Source organism: Prionailurus bengalensis, chromosome A1 (assembly GCF_016509475.1).
Source record: "Prionailurus bengalensis isolate Pbe53 chromosome A1, Fcat_Pben_1.1_paternal_pri, whole genome shotgun sequence".
Lineage (NCBI taxonomy): Eukaryota > Metazoa > Chordata > Mammalia > Carnivora > Felidae > Prionailurus > Prionailurus bengalensis.
In genome coordinates this window covers 129,404,873-129,424,924 of record NC_057343.1, presented here as the reverse complement: position 1 = coordinate 129,424,924, position 20,052 = coordinate 129,404,873, and the positions used below count along the sequence as shown (strand labels likewise).

At 36.7% G+C, this 20,052-nt stretch overlaps 2 protein-coding genes and 1 pseudogene across 2 annotated transcripts in view; 1 reads left to right on the top strand and 2 right to left on the bottom strand.

The window, feature by feature from the left end:
• Positions 1-18,257, bottom strand: part of LOC122496059 — an 80,427-nt pseudogene extending 62,170 nt beyond the window's left edge.
• NDUFAF2 (NADH:ubiquinone oxidoreductase complex assembly factor 2) overlaps positions 1-18,577 on the bottom strand; it is a 170,925-nt gene extending 152,348 nt beyond the window's left edge. The window contains exon 1 of the mRNA XM_043590945.1: positions 18,349-18,577. Within this exon, the coding sequence (XP_043446880.1) occupies positions 18,349-18,475 (127 nt within the window). The 5' untranslated portion in view covers positions 18,476-18,577. The remainder of the gene's footprint in view (positions 1-18,348) is intronic.
• A 62-nt stretch (positions 18,578-18,639) lies between these two features.
• ERCC8 (ERCC excision repair 8, CSA ubiquitin ligase complex subunit) overlaps positions 18,640-20,052 on the top strand; it is a 61,623-nt gene continuing 60,210 nt past the window's right edge. The window contains exon 1 of the mRNA XM_043590923.1: positions 18,640-18,782. Coding sequence (XP_043446858.1) covers positions 18,706-18,782 — 77 coding nt within the window. The 5' untranslated portion in view covers positions 18,640-18,705. The remainder of the gene's footprint in view (positions 18,783-20,052) is intronic.

The following is a 20,052-nucleotide window of genomic DNA, read 5'->3' as shown; positions in this document are numbered from 1 at the left end:
AAAAGTATTTTCAAATTTAAAAATGCTTTTATTGTTTTACTTATTATCTTGATCATTAACCAAAGTACTCAAAATATTTCATTCAGTAATTTGTGGAAATGATATTTCTAAAACATAAAGTCTATTAATTTTAAAAACACATTTCCAGCAGAGACAATGTTCGCTAACTACTCAAGAGATGAATGAAAGCGGCAAAAAGCGGCCCTAGTTTCTATGCATTGTCCATTTCTCCTTCTATTATACCATCTGCCTTCCTAGATACAGCACATAGGCATAGAACAATGTATCTGATTCCTAAAGAAAAAAAAAAGAAATGAAAAGAAAAAAAGAGGTATTGCTGTGAACAGTCACTAAATGTAGGTTCATTTCATATGCCAAAATGAAGGCCTCAGAAATAATATCTTAAAAAAAGAAAATCAAATTTTAGAGATAAAATGAAATCTTTTAGATTTAAAGTGAAACCATCTCGAGGGCTTCTATACTCTCAAAGGCACTACATTTCTCTTTACTCTTCTGCTGCTTAACAGAGAGAAGCAGCAGAAGCACAGCAAGAAAGGAAATGAGGTAAGGTAAACCAGAGCCTACCCTGTGGAGTTTATTTCCTTCAGTTTATCAGATGCTAAGGAAACTAAGCACTAACATAAGTGCTGAGGATAACTCTCCATTTTATGCAGAGTAAAAGCTAATCTACACTACTACTCCATCTGACCTGTGTGTTCCTGCTTCAGATATCCATCCACCTGGCTGACTTCCTTACCCCTTTACATCTCAGTTCAAATGCTACCTTCTCCATGAAGGTACCCTAACTGTTCCATTTAAAATTTCAACCTACTCCCTACCTCCCGTACTCCTGATTTCTTTACCCCAATTTATTTTTTTTCCCTTAGCACTTACCACAATGGAATAATTATGTAATTTGTTTATTATCTAGGTTTTTTGTCAGCTGAGGCCTTTAGCTACAATGTTAAATCAATAAGGGCATGGATTTTTTAGTATTCAATTTATTGATACATTTCAAATGCCTACAGCTGTGCCTGGCACTCAGTCATTAACTGTCAGTCTAATGGATAAACTCGCTTTCCTGAACACCTGATACAATCTGGACACTGTCCAGAAGAATACACAGAGTTAGGGAAATGTCTACAAAAGCCATCACCTATAAAACAGTGAAGGCATATTGTACAAAGTTCGATACTTAGAGCATGGTGAATTCTATATCAGAATTAAAATAAGTACACTGGCTACATTTTCAAAAATCTTGCCAGTGAGGGGAAAGCACATTGCCAAAGTATTTAAGTCCTGGAGTCCTCACTGACTGTATATTTATTAACAGAGTAAGTGCAGTTTCCAGTACACATAGGAAAGCAATAGCTTCCACACAAATAAAAATACTCACTATATAAACTTATATTATTGGTCCACATTTAAAGATTTACTCAGTATTTGAATTTCTACTCACTCTTCAAGGCAACTTCTTCATTTGTATGTTGGTTTCCCTAATTTTCCAAAGTTTACAAATACAGCATTAATTGAAAGCAACATGAAATAACAAATCTTGAAACAGAAAGCTTCACGAAGTCTATAAAAGTGATGTAAAATCACACAAAAAATTTCTAACTGAGGTACTGAGATAGACCAATAAGGATTAAAACATGAAAGGTCATTATGAATAGACTATTAATCAAAGATTAATAAATCTTTAGAAAATTTGAGTAAGTCCTCAAATTTTACAAAAATAACACTTTTACTAATCCTACTAAAAGAGACAAATGTGAAATGAAGGATGGCATAATGTACTATTATAATTTTGTCAGAAAAACCTTGTTAAAAATCATTATTTGATGAATTATCAATTCTGTTAATTAGCTTACACTTGAAATTATATAGTGAATTGTGCTGAAGATTTTAGGTTTCATTTTCAACATAAAAAACTAATCAAACTTTTTCCTCTGTGGTACCCACACACAACACCACCACTACCACCATCACAGTAGCTCTTTTTCTTTTTTTTTTTTAATTTTTTTTCAACGTTTATTTATTTTTGGGACAGAGAGAGACAGAGCATGAACGGGGGAGAGGCAGAGAGAGAGGGAGACACAGAATCGGAAACAGGCTCCAGGCTCTGAGCCATCAGCCCAGAGCCTGACGCGGGGCTCGAACTCACTGACCGCGAGATAGTGACCTGACTGAAGTCGGACGCTTAACCGACTACGCCACCCAGGCGCCCCACAATAGCTCTTTTTCTATTAACATTTCATTCTTAAAACAGGTCACTTCAAATGGTCTCTTTGAGTGTGTTTTGTCCTCTGTAAGTGTGAAAAGCAAATAAAGAGAAATATGAAAAACACATGGAGAGGAGAGAAAATAATTTTCTAAGCAAAGCCCTAGAGGGAAGACTGGATCAATGTCTGTTTAATAAGTTATGCTTTTAGGAACTCATTGATAACAATACCCTAATATTAGGGGACTTTAAACCCTACTTACATCAATGGACAGATCATCTAGGTAGAAAATCAACAAGGAAATGATGATTCTGAATGACCCACTGGACCAGATGGACTTAACAGATATATTCAGAACATTCCACCCTAAAAAAAACAGAATACACATTCCTTTTGAGTGCACATGGAACATTTTCCAGAATAGATCACATACTAGGTCACAAATAAGGCCTCAACAAGTACAAAAAGACTGAAATCATACCATGCATATTTTCTGACCACAACACTATGAAACTTGCAGTCAACCACAAGAAAAAATTTGGAAAGACCACAAATATATGGAAGTTAAACAACATGTTACTAAAGAATAAATGAATTAACAAGGAAATTAACAAAGAAATTTAAAAAAAATATGCGGAAACAAATGAAAATGAAAACAAGATGGTCCAAAACCCTTGGGATGCAGCAAAAGTGGTCATCAGAGGGAAGTATATAGCAATACAGGCTGAACTCAAGAAGCAAGAAAAATCTCAAACACCCTAAAGGAGGTGGAAGAAGAAAAACAAACAAAACCTAAAGCCAGCAGAAGAGGGGAAATAAAAAAGATTAAAGCATAAATAAGTGATATAGAAACAAAAAAATAGAACAGATCAATGAAACCAGCAGCTGGTTCTTTGAAAAAATTATTAAAATTGATAACCCCCTAGAGACACTTATCAAAAAGAGAAGAGAAAGGACCCCAAAAAATAAAATCACAAATGAGAAAGGAGAAATAACAACTACCACCACAGAAATACAACAATTATAGGAGAATGTTATGAAAAATTACATGCCACTAAATCAGACAATCTGGAAGAAATGAATAAATTCTTAGAAATATATACACCATCAAAACTAAAACAGGAAGAAATAGAAAATTGGAACAAATGGATAACCAGCAAAGAAACTGAATCAGTAATCAAAAATCTCCCAAAAACCAAAAGTCCAGGGCCACATGGTTTCACAGAGGAATTCTACCAAACGTTTAAAGAAGAGTTAATACTTATTTTTCTCAAACTATTCAAAAAAACAGAAGTGGAAAAAGACTTCCAAACTCATCTCTATGAGGCCAGCATTACCCTGATTCCAAAAACCAAAGACTCCACTAAAAAAGAGAACTACAGGCCAATATTCCATATAAACATGGATGCAAAAATTCTCAACAAATTAGCAAATTTAATCCAACAGTACATTAAAAAAATCATTCACCACGATCAAATGGGATTTATTCCTGGGTTGCAAGGGTGGTTCGCTATTTGCAAATCAATCAACGTGATACACCACCTTAATAAAAGGGTAAGAACCATATGATCCTCTCAATAGATGCAGAAAAAGCTCTTGACAAAGTATAACTTCCATTCATGATAAAAATCCTCAACAAAGTAGGGATAGTTGGAACATACTTCAACATATACAAAAAACCCACAATGAGTATCATGCTCAATGGGGAAAAACGGAGAGCATTTCCTCTATAGTCAGGAACAAGATAGAGATGTTCACTCTCACTAGTGTTCTTGAACATAGTACTTGAAGTCCTAGCTTCAACAATCAGACAACAAAAAGAAATAAAAGGCATCCGAATCAGCAAGGAAGAAGCCAAACTTTCACTATTTGCAGGCAACATAATACTGTATGTAGAAAACCTTGAAAGACCCCACCAAAAATTGCTGGAACAGATACATGAATTGAACAACGTCACAGGATACAAAAATCAACATACAGAAATCTGTTGCATTTCCATACACCAATAATGAAGCAGCAGAAAGAGAAATCAAGGAATCGATCCCATTTGCAAATGTACTATAAACCATAAGATACCTAGGAATAAACCTGACCAAAGAGGTAAATTATCTGTACACTGAAAACTATAAAACACTGATGAAAAAAACTGAAGATGACACAAAGAAGTGGGAAAACATTGCATGCTCATGGATTTGAAGAACAAATACTATTAAAATATCTATACTACCCAAAGCCATCTACATATTTAATGTAATTCCTACCAAAACACTACCAGCATTTTTTTTTTTTTGCAGAGCTACAAGAAACAATCCTAAAATTTGTATGGAACTACAAAAGACCCCAAATAGCCAAAGCAATATTGAAAAAGAAAAGCAAATCTGGAAGCATCACAATTCTGGAACTCAAGAAGTATCACAAAGTTGTAGTAATCAAGACAGTGTGGCACTGGTACAGAAACAGACACATAGATCAATGGAACAGAGTAGAAAACCCAGAAATGGACCCACAACTATATGGTCAACTAAACTTAGAACAAGCAGGAAAGAATATCCAATGGAAAAAAGACAGTTTATTCAACAAATGCTATTGGAAAAACTGGACAGCAACATGCAAAAGAATTAAACTGGACCATTTTCTTGTACCACATACAAAAATAAATTCAAAATGGATGAAAGACCTAAATGTGAGACAGGAAACCATCAAAATCCTAGAGGAGAACACAGGCAGCAGCCTCCCTGACATCGGCCATATCAACTTCTTTACTACATACATCACTGGAGGCTAAGAGAAACAAAAGCAAACGTGAACTACTGGGATATCATCAAGATAAAATGCTTCCGCACAGCAAAGGAAACAATCAACAAAACTAAAAGCCAACCTTCAGAATGGGAGAAGACATTTGCAAATGACATATCTGGTAAAGGGTTAGTACCCAAAATATATAAAGAATAAAACTTAACATCCAAATCCAAAATAATCCATTGAAAAAATGGGAAGAAGACACGAATATACATTTTTGCAAAGAAGACATCCAGATGGCTAACAGACACATGAAAAAATGCTCAATATCACTCACCATCAGGGATATACAAATCAAAACTACAGTGAGATATCACCTCACACCTGTCAGAATCGCTAAAATTAACACAGCAAACAAAAGGTATTGGTTAAGAGGCAGAGAAGGGGGAACACTCTTGCACTGTTGGTGGGTATGCAAACTGGTGTAGCTACTCTGGAAAACAGTATGGAGGCTCCTTAAAAAGTTAAAAATAAAAGTACCCTATAATCAAGCAATTTCAGGGGCGCCTGGGTGGCGCAGTCGGTTAAGCGTCCGATTTCAGCCAGGTCACGATCTCGCGGTACGTGAGTTCGAGCCCCGCGTCAGGCTCTGGGCTGATGGCTCAGAGCCTGGAGCCTGTTTCCGATTCTGTGTCTCCCTCTCTCTCTGCCCCTCCCCCTTCATGCTCTGTCTCTCTCTGTCCCAAAAATAAATAAACGTTGAAAAAAAAAATTTTAATCAAGCAATTTCACTACTAGATATTTACCCAAAGCATACAAAAATACTGATTCGAAGGGATACATGCACCCAATGTTTACAGAAGCGTTATCAATAATAGACAAACTGTGAAAAGATCCCAAATGTCCATTTACTGATGGATAAAGAAGATGTGATACACACACACACACACATATAACAGAATATTACTCAGCCATAAACACAATGAAATCTAGCCATTTGCAACAATGTGGATGGAAAGACAGTATTATGCTAAGTAAACTAAGGCAGTCAGAGAAAGACAAATACCATGATTTCACTCATGTGGAATTTAAGAAACAAAACAGATGAACATAGGGGGGAAAAGAGGCAATGCAGAAAACAGACGATTAACTACAGAGAAGAAACTAAGGGTTGCTGGAAGTGAGGTGGGTGGAGGGACAGGTTAAATGTGTGAGGGGAATTAAGGAGGGCACTGGTGATGAGCAGTGGGTGTTGTGTGTAAGTGGTAAATCGCTAGATTCCACACGTGAAACTAATGTAACACTGTACGTTAACTAACTAGAATTTAAATAAAAACTTGAAAAAAAAGAGTTATGCTTTTAATGAACAAAGCATAGAAAATAAACTTTACATGATAAAAGCTGAGGGAAATGCTTCTTTAGAATCTCTAGCAAACAGTGCAGTTTGTCACTTGGACCACAAGATGGAGACACCAGTTACCTCGAAAGCAATAGATAAAAGGAAAGAAATTGCTTCTTCAGTGTTAAAATCACAAAACTAATTTAAAAAAATATATGTAATCTAAAGCCATTTTTTTTTGGAAATTTATTCTAACAATGATATAGTGAAGTGTGCTTGTGATTCTGAAGATAATTCTCTATCCAACTCCATTCAACTGTCATTTCCAAAAGCAAGCATGTCAACTCAATTTTGTAATTTTTGTGGAATAACTAACACTTAGAAAGTCTTAAAATAGCAGCTGAAATGAATTGCTGAACTGAGTAGTACTCTGAAAAGGGAGAGGGCTAAGTAAGAAAAGTAACAGTTTCATCTGATTTACATTGATACAGAGAAACTGGGTTTTGCACGAGTATTTTAATACAAATGGAGTTCATCACTAAATAACCTTGATAAATCAACAAAAGATATATTATTTTATTTTTTATAATTCTTCCACAAGTACAGTGAATCGTGACAAGTGCTAGGAATGGTGCCTAATTCACAGTATTTAATACTAATTATCATTACTGCCATTACTACTCTTAGCGTAAAGCAATTATAAAATCCTCAAAGCTTCTTTTCTCTTACATAACTAAGCCTCACTTAGAAACAGATATAATGTAGTCTAGTCACTCATTCATTATTTGTTTCCATTTCAGCTAAAAAAAAAAAAAATCCCCTATTTCCCTGCTAGGGAAAAGCAGAATTCAAGATTAAGGATGCTTAAGTTCATTTTAAAGCCAGTATAAAATAATGACAGGTAGGACTGTGAATACATTTCAACCTCCTGTTTTTCTCTTAGATGAAAGTATTACACAGATGTGGTTCTGCTGGTATGAGATGGGAATGCACTCAAGGACTACAGGGAAAATGTTGGTATTCTCTGTTCACCAAAATACAATTAAGTGTACAGGCATGCATACATATGCAAAAGTAGGGAATTCAGTAAGCAACTGAAATAATCTCAGAGGAAAACACAATTAACTAGTGAAATATTAAAATGAAGATCAGAAAATTAAAAGTTCAACCTTCAGATGACCCTGAGAAAACCTATATAAAAGTTCATAATTATTACCTTATATTCAACAAAATATTTTATTTTTTAAAGTACATGTATTTATTTTGAGAGAGAGCAGGTGTGAGCACAAGTAGGGGAGGGGCAGAGAGAGACTCCCAAGCAGGTTCCACACTGACAACACAGAGCCTGAAGTGGGGCCTCATCCCACAAAGAGTGAGATCATGACCTGAGCAGAAATCAAGAGGCAGGTGCTTATGTGAATGAGCCACCCAGGCACCCCTCAACAAAGTATTTTAAAGTAAGTTCAACTTCTTCTAGATATCCCTAAACAGAAAGTTTGTTTTAGTTAGTATCGTAAAACATTTGAGGATAGCTTCCAATTTGATGATGTCCATGGTAATGATTACATTGTGATCTCTAACAACTCAAGATACAATGCTGCTTACTGTTCTATGGGGCGCCTGCACGGCTCAGTCAGTTAAGGGACCAACTCTTGGTTTTGGCTTAGGTCATGGGTTTGAGCCCCACGCTGGGCTCTGTACTGACAGCGGGAGTCTGCTTGGGATTCTCTCTCTATCTCTCTCTCTGTCCCTCCCCAACTCGTACTGTTTCTGTCTTTCTCAAAACAAATAAACTTAAAAATTTTTTAAATAAAAAAGAATATTGCTTCCTGTTCTAAAAATTATATGTATTTTTTTAAGTCTTCATGAATTCTTCAAAATATAATTGCCCCTTATTGTTCATTAATGACTAGGTAAAATCCATTGTGTTATTTTAAAACCCTGGTATTAAGAGACAGAAGTTTATAAAGCAGTAGTGCAGGGTTTATTAAGAAGAAAAAGTATAAATACAATTATTTTAGAGAAAAGATTCTTCCTTCTTCCTTCAAAGCAGCTCACAGAAAAATACTGAAAAAACTGGCAACCTACAATTATTTTAAACAATGCTGCCACCTGCTGGAAAAATCTGAAATTTCTTCATTTCCCAAATGTTAGACTAAATACCACATTAAAGAGCTGTATCATAGTCTTCCAATTACCTAATGAAACAAGACACATCTTATTCAATAATTCTGACCATCTGATTTGTCTGATTCTAAATAACTACATCTTAATCAATTACTAATTCATTATAGTTTTTAGTATATCTATAATTTTTTTAATGTTTATTTTTTGAGAGAGACAGAGTGTGAGCAGAGAAAGAGAGAGAGAGAGTGAGAGAGAAAAAGAGAGAGAATCCAAAACAGGTTCCAGGATCAGAGCCTATAAGCACAGAGCCTGTAGTTTTTAGTATATTTAAGTGCTAAATACAAACAGGTTGAGGCAACATTATCAAAAACAACACAACTCTGTAATTATATGAAACAGTAGATGATGCAGGTTTTGAAGTTTCAGATGATGGTAACTTCATCCTTAAAGAAAAAAAAATAAGACTGGTTATCTTTTTTTTTCTTCAACTTTTTTTTTTTTTTTTTTAAATTTTTGGGACAGAGAGAGACAGAGTATGAATGGGGGAGGGGCAGAGAGAGAGGGAGACACAGAATCGGAAACAGGCTCCAGGCTCCGAGCCATCAGCCCAGAGCCTGACGCGGGGCTCGATCTCACGGACAGCGAGATCGTGACCTGGCTGAAGTCGGACGCTTAACCGACTGCGCCACCCAGGCGCCCCAAGACTGGGTATCTTAACAGAAGTTTGAGGCTAGCAATAAAACTAAATTTGGAAGGTCCCTGACTAAGCTAAGTCCAAAGCGGAAGCATGCTAGAAAAGTTATGGAAAAGATACTCTTATTTATAATGAGACCATTTTAGTTCCTGAAGAATATTTGGCCATTTACCATAAATAAAAAATATATATACCTTAATCACCTGATTTAAGATTTTGTAAAGCAACTTCTTTATTTCCTGTAGCTTTTAAAATCTTGCTTTGTTTTTATTTTTATAATTTGGGTCCATAAATATGTCAATTCATTGAACAGCTGTTTTGTGAGTACCTACTCTGTATCATGTAGCTTATTTCAGTACTCAGAAATCAAACAATCACCTTATGTTTAAGATGAGGATAATAATCCCTAGTTATATGAGAGTTGCATAGATGAGAAATACAGTTGGCACATGATGAATGATAATTATCATTAATGTGAGCATTACTAAAACGATTGGAAGCTATGGTAAGTTGAGAACAAAATGGAAGGAAAAAAATGTTTCTAATTTGTATTACAAATTAAAAATGTAAACTTCAGTTTAAAATAGCCTGGGTGCTATTGGGGTGCCTGGCTGTCTCAGTCAGTGGAGCATGAGACTTTTGACCTTGGGGTTTTAGGCTCGAGCCCCACACTGGGTGTAGAAATTAAAAATCTTTAAAAAAATAATAAAATAGCCATTGATTTATGTTTATTTCATTTATTTTTCAAAATATAAGGTGGGGGGGTGAATGAAGCCACACTGGAAAATAGCTAAAGGTACCATCAAAAGACCAGAAACGGAGGCAAATAGATATGAAATACATAAAACAGGTATGTTTTTCATAAAACAGTGTTGAATAAGTATTTGCCACATGAGAAATTAATGAATGGTACAGGGTGAATTGGAAGGCAAACTTAGGAATGCTGACTGGCTTACGAATTAGCAGACATACAAGCCTCACTGGAAGCATCTCTATAGATTTTCCCAAAAATTAGTTGTCAAAGAACCCCAAGGTTAGATTAGTAGAGTTGAAAGCACAGGGCAAAAAAAATTGGTTTAAAAAAAAAAAAAAAAAAGGTAGTAGCTGGCCTGAGATCAAAGGTGATAAAAAAAATCTGACCTGATATTGACATTCTCAAGATTCCAACTTGCAGGGGCTAAAAGTAAAGCATTCTGAGTAATCAGTATAGTTCTCCCAGAAAAATCTGACCAGAGCCCTATGGGAAAACATAGGCATATGGCATTCACACAGGTATCACTTGGTACAATCACTTTCAAGTAAAATGAAGGCTATGCTGCATAAGTCATCTAAGGAGGGTGGTCAGAAATAAGAAAACATAAACAACAGAAAGCAAAAAAAATAAGATGACTGAAGTAGTACTAAATACACCACTTACTACAACAAATATAAATGGGTTAATGCCATCATTAAAAATTTTTTTTAATTTTTTTTATACATTTGCTCCCCCAAAATCAGGGATCTGTGTGTAAAAAGGGGGGGGTTATCAACATAAAAAGACAACCTACAAATTACAAAAGACTTAAAAACATATTAGCAATAATAATGTAAAGATTTTGTTTGGTGCTACATTTATACAAACTGTAAAAATAAGTAAACAAATCAATAAATTAACATGACCAGGGAAAACCAGAGAAATATGACAAAAAGTATATTTAATGATGTTAAGAAATTGTTGATTTCTATATGAGATAATGGTTTACTGTCATATTTAAAAAGAGGAGTCTTGTGTTTAAGAGACATATACTAAAATGCTTACAGATAAATTAACATCATGTTTAGTGTTTGCTTCAAAATAAGAGGAAAGATGAGTTGAGGAAAGGGAGAAAATAAAATTTAGCTACGAGTTGGTAACTGTTGCAAATGAATGATGGGTACATGGAAGTTTGTTTTATCCTTTTCTCTATATGTCTGGAATATTTCATAATTCGACAGTTAAAAATAAACTAAAAGATAAATAAAACAGAAATGATTTTCAGGCTAGAAAATCCAACTACTGTAATATTCTTTTTAAAAAAGGAAACACATATAAATAATATAAAGTATTCTATTTTATTTTATTTTAAGCTTCTTTATTTTGAGAGAGAGCATGCATAAAGAAATGGCAGAGAGAAAAGGAGAGAGAGGATCCCAAGCAGGGTCCATGCTGTCAGCACAGAGCTCGGTGCGGGGCGTGATCCAATGAACTGTGAGATTATGACCTGAGCTGAAACCTAGAGTCGATCTTAACCAACCAAGCCACCTACGCCCCCTAAAATATCCTTCAATTTTAATTAAAATTCAATTTTAGATTGATGAACCTCAATTCAAAATTACTACTTCTAAGGTTTGGTGTATACTTCCTCTGATTTGGCTTCTCAAAAGTATTTGAGAACTACAAATTTAAAAGACTTTTTTTTAACCAGAAAGCTTGACATATAAAACTCAGTGGATAAAGAACATGTGGCGCGCGCACGCACACACACACACACACACACACACACACACAATGGAATTATTACTCAGCCATCAAAAAGAATGAAATCTTGTCATGTGCAAGCATGTAGATGGAACTAGAAAGTATTATGCTGAGCAAAATAGGTCAATCTGAGAAAGAAAAATACCATATGATTTAACTCATATGTGTAATTTAAGAAGCAAAACAGATGAACATAGGGGAAGGGGGCGAAGAGGGAAGAGGTAAACAAACCACAAGAGACTCCTAAAGATCAAACTGAGGTTGATGGAGAGAGGTAGGTGAGAGATGAGCTAGATGAGTGATGTGTATTAAAGAGGGCACGTGGTATGATGAGCACTGGATGTTGTATGTAAGTGATGAATTACTGAAATCTACTCCTTAAACCAATATTGTACTGTATGCTATCTAAAATTAAAAAAAAAAGAAATACAAATTTCAGGAAATGTTGGGGTGCCTGGGTGGCTCGGTTGAGTACCCGACTCTTAATTTCAGCTCAGGTCATGATCCCAGGGTTGTGGGATCCAGCCCTGTATCCAGCTCTATGCTGAGCGTGAAGCCAGCTTAAGATTCTCTCTCTTTCCCTCTGCCCCTCTCCCCTGCGCTCTCTCTCTCTCTCACTCTAAAATTTAAAAAATTCAGGAAATGTTATTATAAATTCTGTACTTAGCACACTGATAATATGTGAGTCTAAATGTATCCATATAAATTAGAAAGTATATAAAATATAATTTGGCAGTAAAATGCTTTCATGAAAATCTTAGCACAAACTTTTCTTTGCTCACAAGTTTCATAAATGTTCAAATAATGCTTCATTAAAAAAACTGAGAACAAAATGAAAAAAATCTTTTGGAATGTAAAATCTTCTAATAAAATTTTGAAGAGATTTATTTCATAATTATTTAAATATGACAATTTTAAAATCACTGCTAGTAGCCTAGTATAACAATTCACTATGCAAAAAGCCCTAATGAGGGTTATACAGTTTTTAAAAATGTATCCCCAAAATAAATCTAGCTACCACGTCTGATGAAACATTTGTCCTGGATTCTAAAAGAAGACGTCAACGTTACCTACTGCCCATTGCTATCCCTGCCTTGGCCCCCAACCAATTCTGTTTTGGGAACATCAACTAAACTCAGTATTATGAACAGTAACAAACTAGATACAACTCTTAAATGGCTGTATTCAATCAAGTTTAATTTATTTTTTTCTGAATGCTGAAAAGTAAATAACTATTATCTGATTCAACTCCCTGGTAAAAATCATGTAAACTTTCAGGTTTGATTTCTATTAATATAAATATCTATGCTTCTTACAAAATTATTGATCTACAGATTAGATTATAAACAAATGTCACTTTCAGGATAGACTTAAAGGTCATGAACGTCAGCCAGGTAGTTTGGATCTATTCCTCCTGGACTGAGAAACCACTAAAATGATAGCACTTCTAAATACGTGTCTCTTAATCTGATCTTGTTATTACTCTCTCCCTGCTTGAATAAACATCCCTACAGTTTTAATGATCACCTATATAAAAGTGGCTTCCAAATCTGTATTTTAATCAGTAACATCTTTGGAGCTGCAGATCTGAATATAAAATTGCCTGATTATACAGTTGTCCTATTATAACAAACAAACTCCATTTACTCTTTGACCACCCCCAACCCAAAGCCTACTTCTCTATTTGCATGTGTCCCTATTAGCCTCTATTTGCATGAATCAGTACACCACAATCCACCAGCTCTCCAGAATTAAAACAAAATCATCTTTGGCCTCTCATCTTTTCTTTCCCCTTCCACCAGTCTAAGTCATTGTCAAGTTTAAAAGTTTTGCTAAATCAAAACTTTTCTTTCCATTCACATCACTTCAGTCTCATAAGAGCTCTTCCCAGGATCAAGGTCAATCTAGAAATGCTCCCATCAAATAGTATTTCAGCTCCTCCCTCTCCCCTCTAGCTCACCTTCTACAGGGCTTTTGGAGTTATTTCTCCAGCAGCTCTTATCATGTCACAAGCTTTTCAATGGCTACCTGCCAGCTACAGAATAAAGTGCAAACTTCAAACTTAGAGTATTCAAGGCGTTTTAGTATCTGACCCTGTCTATCCCCTCACTAGCTTTCTCTAGTTCTACACTGAAGTCCACTAGCATGGGACTACCTTCTAATGTCTGTGGTATTTCCTACCCCTTCCAAGCCCGGACAAAGGATGCTCTTAAACCATTCTTTCTGAAATTGTATTTATCATTCAAGGTGCTGATCAAATGTGTTCAGCTCCTTATCTCCCTAAATTCTCTCGGCTACAATTAAACACAAGGCACTCTCTTCCTTTTATAACATAGCTCTAATGGTCTGAAAGTTATTTCTTACAAAAAAGATAAACATGTCCCCTATGACCTGAGTTCTAATTTAAATGTCTGCACAGATGAGCCTAATCTTTTTCTGTACAACAATCTTCCAAATATGTGAAGCTACTCCTAAATCTTCTCTTCACAGGATAAATCTCCTCAAGACTCACAGCTAATAGTCATAGATATGATTTCTAGAAATTTTCATCATTTTCACTACCTCTGTCTGGACACTCTGGATCTCTCCTGAAGTGTGATATCCAGAGCCAAACACAATACTTCAAATATTGTTTTTTGCAAATTATGCATGATATTCATCTTCCTCCCCAAATTTGGACATTCACAATGTCTATTAGCAAATTAACAACTCAAAAATAGTCTTTCAGTAATAAACTTGTCATTTTTAACCGGCTGCAGATTTTTAATAAATGTGCAAAAGATAAAGGTGAAAATAATAAAACAAGGTTCAAAGAGGTTCTAGTCAGAATCGAGTATACAAGAATTTACTTTAGGAAGAAACTCCTTTTGAAACATGAGATAAATGAAACTAGATGGATAAAAAAGCAGAGATACTATAAATAAAAAGGGTGCAACATCAAAGGAAATTTCTACACAAAGTTTATTTGGGGACTCTTTTGCTAAGTACTCCACCATAAAGCAAGCAAACTTTCAATAAAAATATGTTAATTAACATCTTTTAATTAAAAAATGCCAACTAATAATGCTATATTCACAATCTTCTTTTCCTGAAATGCCAAAATGCGTTTTAAAAAGTTAAAATTTCAACAATAAATTCTAAACTTAAATTCAACTGACTGGACAATACTCAAGAGATCTATTTTTTTTTTTTTTATTTTTTTTTTTTTATTTTTTTTTTTTTTTTCTGAAATTTATTGACAAATTGGTTTCCATACAACACCCAGTGCTCATCCCAAAAGGTGCCCTCCTCAATACCCATCACCCACCCTCTCCTCCCTCCCACCCCCCATCAACCCTCAGTTTGTTCTCAGTTTTTAACAGTCTCTTATGCTTTGGCTCTCTCCCATTCTAACCTCTTTTTTTTTTTTTTTTTCCTTCCCCTCCCCCATGGGTTCCTGTTAAGTTTCTCAGGATCCACATAAGAGTGAGACCATATGGTATCTGTCTTTCTCTGTATGGCTTATTTCACTTAGCATCACACTCTCCAGTTCCATCCACGTTGCTACAAAAGGCCATATTTCATTTTTTCTCATTGCCATGTAATATTCCATTGTGTATATAAACCACAATTTCTTTATCCATTCATCAGTTGATGGACATTTAGGCTCTTTCCATAATTTGGCTATTGTTGAGAGTGCTGCTATGAACATTGGTGTACAAGATCTATTTTAAATTGCATAACTACCTTCGCTCTCATTAAATAATATCCTATGTGGAAAATACAGTAGTTCTTTAATGACTGGCACCACACTAATTAACTGAACTAAAAGAAAAAAGTCATTTCCTCTGAAGAGTTCTTAAATACTCTTCAGTGATCATGTTAAATGCTCAACAATTTATTCAATTCAACGAAAACTCAAGGAGACCTCTAAAGTGCTGTCTTTTATACAAAGGAAATAAGAAAGTTCAATGATTCATTTTCTGAAAACTTGCTTTAAAACAAACTAAGGATCTTTCCCCTTGATTTACAGTGGAAGGCTTAGGAAATGTGTAATGATATTGAGAGAATGTAATGTGTATCTGTGCCACAGGCCTAAAATATCTAAGAACTGAATGACACAGATATATCATATAGCAGCATACAATGATTCTCCTACATCATCAATAAAATCCTAATTTTCTCACAACCAAGAGTACATGAATTTGAAATATCAAGCTGATAGAAGTATAAATGTATAAGCACTTTGGAAAACAATCTGGTGTTATAAGATGGTTAAAGACCAACATATACCTTGACTCACTAATTATGTTCTTAGAATACATGATTTTTTACATTTTAATCTTTCTTCAATGATATTATATTTTCACTGAAATGATACAATGAAGTTGATACAAAATTATAACAAAACCTTGGTTTGCAAGCATAATTCATTCCAGAAACATGCTTGTAACGCAAAGCACTTGCATATCAAAGCAAATTTCAAGAACCATTGGCGTTGTGAAAATGTGACATTCAGCATCACGTACTACTCATGTTGCAAGGCATCACTCATTTATCATGTTAAATTTATTAGAAATTTTGCTTGTCTTGCAGAACACTTGCAGAACAAGTTAGTCCCAATCCAAGGTTTTACTGTATTTTTAATGGTCGCAAGATTTGAACAGATATTTCACTAAAGATCTGTGGATGCCAAATAAGCACATAAAAAGATTCTCAACATTATCAGTCATTAGGAAGATGAAAATCAAAACCACAAAGACACACCACTATGCAACTAATAGAATGGATAAAATAAAAATAAGTAATAACAACAACAAAAACCTGACAATACCAGGTGCTACTGAGGATGTGTAACTAGAATTTTCTTAACATTGCTGGCAGGAATGTAAAATAGTATAGGCAATTTGGAAAAGTGAGGTAGTTTCTTATAAAGGTATATACACATGCACACAACTCAGCAATCTCACGCCTACGTATTTACACAAGAAAAATGGAAAATGATTCACATAAAATCCTGTATGTGAATGTTTATAGCTTTCTTCACAATCACCAAAAACTAGAAACAACCCAAGTCCTTTGAGTAGTGAATGGATAAACTGTGGTAAACCATCAACGAAATACTACTTAGCAATTAAAAGGAACAACTACAGACACATGGATGAATCTTAACTGTATACTGTGTGAAATAAGCTAGACTTGAAAGACTACATCCTATGTAATTTCATGTATATAACATTCTGGAAAAGGCAAAATTATAGGGACCTAAAACAGATCAGTGATTGCCAAGGGCTGGTTATGGGGTGAAGGAATGAACTTCTAAGGGGTAGAGGGAATTTGGGAAGTGACAGAACCATTCCATATCTTCATTGTGTGATAGCTACGGGACTCTATGAATTTATCAAAAAACATAAAACCACACACCAAAAAGGATGAGTGTTACTGTATGTAAATTATACTTTAAAAAAGTCAACTGATGTTCTGCATATTTCTTTAATGTTCCTGACAATTTATGGAAAAGAAAAATCTTTCCTTCTGCTTGCAGTCTGTGAAGAAAGACCGTCAACATGCTACGTAGTTTCTTTGTGGACTTAAAAAAAAAAGAAAGAAAGATATATTCCCTGCCCTGAGAGTCTGGAAGCTCACTTGGGAAACAAGTCTAAGATGCTAAGTTACAGAAAAAGGCTAGGCAAAACAACTTTGAGTGATAAATCATGGAAAGCACTTTACATGTGCTCTAAGAGAAAGGAAGGAAGAAGTAATTCCTTTTGACTAGAGTTAAAGGAAATGAATGGAACACAATTTAGTAAAATTCTTAGTGTTTCTCAATGCAACCATTAATATCGTCTCTAACTTTCAGATGAGGAGAATGAGACTTGGGAGGACAAATACTTCGTCCGTGTTCCCTCAGCTATTAGGTGTCAGGGCTGAAATTCTAATCCAAGCCCATCCGACCCCAAAACCTGAGATCTTTCGCATTGCGATGATGGAACAACACTGAAGAGGTTATCACGGCTGCTACGTGACGGGATTTGAGCAGACAGGAACGTCCCCTAACTTTCCAAACTCCACTACTTCGTATGAATCTTAAGAAACACCACGGCTAGTGCAATGATCTTAAAGTGAGCTCTACAGGGTTTTGGAGTGCAAATTCGTGGGGAAGGTAACTTGAAGCCTTGTGAGAATCTCTTCACGGTGCGCAGAGACCTACTTCTGATACGTTGGAGTAAGGTGACACATGTGGCCAGCGCCCGAGCGGCTGAAAAAGGTAAACACCAAGAGGAAAAGGCCGAGGCGCTCAAGATAACACCGCTTCAGTTAGAGAACGCTGGCCTGATCGCAAGGAGAGCACAAGAGGAAGAAAATCTACTTTCCTGCCCTCCCAAGGCCCTCTGGTAAAAGACCTCCGTGGACTTGTCCCTGTCTGCGTCGCCCAAAGACCAGGACCAGGGCTGGGGCGTCCTCCGCCTGTGGGCTCTCTGCGTGGGGAGGACAGCTGTGTATGCTGTGCGGTGCTCTCGCGGGTCGCGGCGGGGCGCACCTTACCAAGGCACTGCAACCCAGGGACGGCGGGCACACACTCGACTGGGCCGCGGCGCAAAGTTCAGAGTGAAGGGGTTGGCGAGGTGAACGAACTTGCGCTGTCCCCCTAGATGACATCACAACTGTCGCACACTGTATTAGTTGACTAGACGCTCTCACTTTCCCCTATTTACTGACCAAGCAGCCGCTGCGCTCGCTGTCATCTCACCTCTCCAGTTCCTGTATTCCGGAACATAGTAGTATTTGTTCCCGAACCGGTCTGTGCCGACTTGCTCCTTCGCTTCCTTTGACAGCGCTCTCCATAAGGCACGGAACAAATCCTGAGACCAACCCATGCAGTCGGTACGGCTTTCAGCGCGAATCTCAGACGGATCCGCCAGGACCCAAACACACGAGCTCTCTAGCCGCGAACCCCGCCCACCCACTTTAGCCTCACGCCCTTCTAGTAACGGCGCTCACCATTGGTCGGGTGTCATCTGGCTTGACCAATGGGAGACCCCACTGGTACAGCCTCCGCGCTCTGTCATGGCGGCGTCCGGTGTTCAAGCCGGTGTGAAGGGACAGGATGTTAGGGTTTTTGTCAGCGAGACAGACCGGTTTGGAAGACCCTCTTCGCCTCCGGAGAGCGGAGTCCACACGGAGGTAAAGAAAACCTTACTTTTTTCTCAAATAGCCCATTCAAATCTGGACCAATGGCTATGTGAGTCTTGCCTCTCACTTTCCCGCTTCATTATCACTTTACCTCCACCATACTCGCCTTTAATCTCTTCTGCCTTGCGGCCGACGAAAATAAGATACCCTTTACATTCCTGTAAGCAGGTGGATGCGCACTCGGGTTCTGGCGAAAATCCTTTCGTTTTACCTTACTCCTTCTCCCTCACATTACGTTTTCTCTCCACTCCCCAAGGAATAGCTACTCTCCAAAGATTCCTTCATTCAGTCAGTCGACATACTTAGTGAACTCCCACTTTTAGCCAAGCGTTATGCTAAGAGCGGAGTGTAGGCCAAGAACTGAACCAAGTTGAGCATGACTAGAGCAGACAAGGGGGGCGGTGACAGGAGATGAAGCTGGCTGGAAATGTAGTCCGGAGTTCAGTGAGGAAGAGCCTTGTGTGCTTGGTGAAGAGGTATGAAGAGGATAATAAGGTGACACCTGTTGGATTTTGTCTTCTGCCTGGAGAGTGGATTGAAATTGAGAGCAAGCAGCGAAAGTCAAGTTAGGTAACTGTTCTAGTTGTCCAGGAGAGAGCAGGTGGAAGCCTGAGCCAGTGAAGTAGCGGCGGTTGGGTCAATGACAGTGAGGATATATGAAAAATATTTAAGAAATAAAATCAACGAGCTATGGAAATTGTTTGGATATATAATAAATGGTGAAAAGAAAGGCGTCAACAATGATTCCCAGATAGTTGCTTTGTATAGCAGGGTGAATGATGATGGTATTCATGTAGATAGGGCTTTCCAAAGGGGGAAACAAGTTTTACTGTAACTTTGCCCATACTGATTTTTTCCACATTACTTTCTCTTTTTTTAAAATTTGTTTGAGTTTATTTATTTTGAGACAGAGACAGCATGAGTGGTGGAGGGGTAGAGAGAGAGAGAGAGAGAGAGAGAGAGAGAGAGAGAGAGAGAGAGAGAGAATCCCAAGCAGGCTCCACACTGTCAGCACAGAGCCTGATGTGGGGCTCAAACTCGCAAAACCATGAGATCATGACCTGAGCTGAAACCAAGAGTCAGATGCTTAACCGGTTGAGCTACCCAGGCACCCCTCCCATATTACTTTTGAAGAACCTGTGACTTGGAGAGAGGAAGACAAACTTCATGATATATATTTGATGCTCAGAAAAAATTGAGAGATCTTTAATGTGAGATAGTATGTGAAGTGATGTGGGAATGAGATCACCTAGGCACTATT